This window comes from Myotis brandtii, unplaced genomic scaffold (assembly GCF_000412655.1).
Source record: "Myotis brandtii unplaced genomic scaffold, ASM41265v1 scaffold334, whole genome shotgun sequence".
Classification (NCBI taxonomy): domain Eukaryota; kingdom Metazoa; phylum Chordata; class Mammalia; order Chiroptera; family Vespertilionidae; genus Myotis; species Myotis brandtii.
The window spans coordinates 648,624-651,639 of NW_005362885.1; the positions used below are offsets into that span (position 1 = coordinate 648,624).

The window sequence follows — 3,016 nt, forward strand, 5'->3', positions numbered from 1 at the left end:
CACGGCTGCCACTCCTCACGCCAGCGCCTCCTGCAGGGCTGCCGCAGTGTGGAGGAGTTCCAGTGCCTGAACAGGATCGAGGAGGGCACCTACGGGGTGGTGTACCGAGCGAAGGACAAGAAGACAGGTGGGTGGGCTCTCGCGTGGCCCCCAAGGGGACGGAGACGGGCAGGGGTGGGGTCGCCTGAGGAGTGTCTGGTCGCGCCCTGCACACCCCCAAGCGGCCTCCATGCTGCTCTAAGGGAGGCCAGGCCACGTGCAGGGAGCTGGGATCTGAGCCCTGGCCCTTCAGCCTCAAGGTCACAGGTACACAGTCCCTGCGATCCTGGGGATCCGCCCTGGTGTTGGCAGGGGCCTGGCCTTGCCCAGCCTGCACCTGGGCATGACTCAGGGGTGACACTCAGAGCAGCTGAACCCCTGGTACCTCCAGAGGCCGAGGGCAGCCTGGCCAGGAGACTCCTGTTTGGTTGCGACAGCAGGGGCGGGTGGACCTAGCCTGGAGTGACGGCCCCGAACGGGTGTGGGCGTCCAGCGCCCCAGTCTGGGCCGGGTCTCGGAGGGCAGAGTGGGGTCTGAGCCGAGTCCCTGCTGGAGGCTTGAGGGGGGTCACAGCAGGGGCCGAGCAGGCTGGTCTGGGATGGGCTCGAGTTCCGTGTGGACACGGCTGGGGCTTCCCGGCGCTCGCACGTGTGAGCTCCCCGCCAGGGCATCACCTCGAGTCCTGGCCGACGCGCCCGCGGGGAGGTGTCAGCACCGTCTTGGCACTGTTTTCAGATGAGATTGTGGCTCTGAAGCGGCTGAAGATGGAGAAGGAGAAGGAGGGCTTTCCGATCACGTCGCTGAGGGAGATCAACACCATTCTCAAGGCGCAGCACCCCAACATCGTGACCGTCAGGGTAGGCGGCCTGCCCGTGCCTGCGCGGGAGTGAGGCCCTTCCCAGTCCTCACTCTCTGGGTCCCAGCTCTCGCCTGGTGCCTGCTCTGGGATTCAGCTTCTGGGGCAGCTGGCGGTCAGGGCACAGGCGGGGCCAGGGGCGCGGGGGCCACCAGCCTGGTCTCGTTTCCTAGGAGATTGTCGTGGGCAGCAACATGGACAAGATTTACATTGTGATGAACTACGTGGAGCACGACCTCAAGAGCCTGATGGAGACCATGAAGCAGCCGTTCCTGCCAGGTGAGCCGGGCGGGCCTCTGCCTGTGCCCATGGGACCCCTGCATGCATGTGAGTGCATGTGCATGCGTGTGAGTGCATGTGCATGCCTGTGAGTGCATGTGCATATGTGCATGTGCATGTGCGTGAGTGCATGTGCATGTGCGTGAGTGCACGTGCATGTGCGTGAGTGCACGTGCATGTGCGTGAGTGCACGTGCATGTGCGTGAGTGCACGTGCATGTGCGTGAGTGCACGTGCATGTGCGTGAGTGCACGTGCATGTGCGTGAGTGCACGTGCATGTGCGTGAGTGCACGTGCATGTGCGTGAGTGCACGTGCATGTGCGTGAGTGCACGTGCATGTGCGTGAGTGCACGTGCATGTGCGTGAGTGCACGTGCATGTGCGTGAGTGCACGTGCATGTGCGTGAGTGCACGTGCATGTGCGTGAGTGCACGTGCATGTGCGTGAGTGCACGTGCATGTGCGTGAGTGCACGTGCATGTGCGTGAGTGCACGTGCATGTGCGTGAGTGCACGTGCATGTGCGTGAGTGCACGTGCATGTGCGTGAGTGCACGTGCATGTGCGTGAGTGCACGTGCATGTGCGTGAGTGCACGTGCATGTGCGTGAGTGCACGTGCATGTGCGTGAGTGCACGTGCATGTGCGTGAGTGCACGTGCATGTGCGTGAGTGCACGTGCATGTGCGTGAGTGCACGTGCATGTGCGTGAGTGCACGTGCATGTGCGTGAGTGCACGTGCATGTGCGTGAGTGCACGTGCATGTGCGTGAGTGCACGTGCATGTGCGTGAGTGCACGTGCATGTGCGTGAGTGCACGTGCATGTGCGTGAGTGCACGTGCATGTGCGTGAGTGCACGTGCATGTGCGTGAGTGCACGTGCATGTGCGTGAGTGCACGTGCATGTGCGTGAGTGCACGTGCATGTGCGTGAGTGCACGTGCATGTGCGTGAGTGCACGTGCATGTGCGTGAGTGCACGTGCATGTGCGTGAGTGCACGTGCATGTGCGTGAGTGCACGTGCATGTGCGTGAGTGCACGTGCATGTGCGTGAGTGCACGTGCATGTGTGTGAGTGCATGTGCATGTGTGTGAGTGCATGTGCATGTGTGTGAGTGCATGTGTGTGAGTGCATGTGCATGTGCGTGAGTGCATGTGCATGTGAGTGCATGTGCATGAGTGCATGTGCATGTGCGTGAGTGCATGTGCATGTGTGTGAGTGCATGTGCATGAGTGTGAGTGCATGAGTGTGAGTGCATGTGCATGTGTGTGAATGCATGGGAGGCCACGCTGGGCTGGGGCGTCTCCGGGTGAGAGCACCGTGCCCCTCGCCCCAGGGGAGGTGAAGACGCTGATGATCCAGCTGCTGTGTGGAGTGAAGCACCTGCACGACAACTGGATCCTGCACCGTGACCTCAAGACCTCCAACCTGCTGCTGAGCCACGCCGGCATCCTCAAGGTGAGCACAGCCCCCGGGGAGTGCGGCCCCCGGTGAGCCTGGCCCCGGCACCCACTCCCGGCCCCACTATCGTTGCAGGTGGGGGACTTCGGGCAGGCCTACACCCCTGTCGTTGTGACCTTGTGGTACCGCGCCCCAGAGCTGCTGCTGGGGGCCAAGGTACGTGCTGGGCTGGGTGGGCCCTGCCCCACCCTGCGCTCGGTCCCGCTGGCCCCTGAGTGTGTCCCTGTCCCCAGGAGTATTCCACGGCCGTGGACATGTGGTCCGTGGGCTGCATCTTTGGGGAGCTGCTGACGCAGAAGCCACTGTTCCCCGGGAAGTCAGAGATTGATCAGATCAACAAAGTGTTCAAGGTGGGTCAGGGCGCCATGCGGGGGTCGGGGAGGGCCTGG

The 3,016-nt window shown here is 62.9% G+C and overlaps 1 protein-coding gene across 2 annotated transcripts in view; it reads left to right on the top strand.

Annotated features, from left to right (window-relative positions):
• Positions 1–3,016, top strand: part of CDK11A (cyclin-dependent kinase 11A) — a 24,658-nt gene that overhangs the window by 10,560 nt on the left and 11,082 nt on the right. For both annotated transcript variants that reach the window (XM_005871290.2, XM_005871291.2), the window contains exons 12-17: positions 37–127; positions 775–896; positions 1,069–1,174; positions 2,503–2,624; positions 2,703–2,783; positions 2,861–2,977. In XM_005871290.2, coding sequence (XP_005871352.1) covers positions 37–127; positions 775–896; positions 1,069–1,174; positions 2,503–2,624; positions 2,703–2,783; positions 2,861–2,977 — 639 coding nt within the window. The remainder of the gene's footprint in view (positions 1–36; positions 128–774; positions 897–1,068; positions 1,175–2,502; positions 2,625–2,702; positions 2,784–2,860; positions 2,978–3,016) is intronic.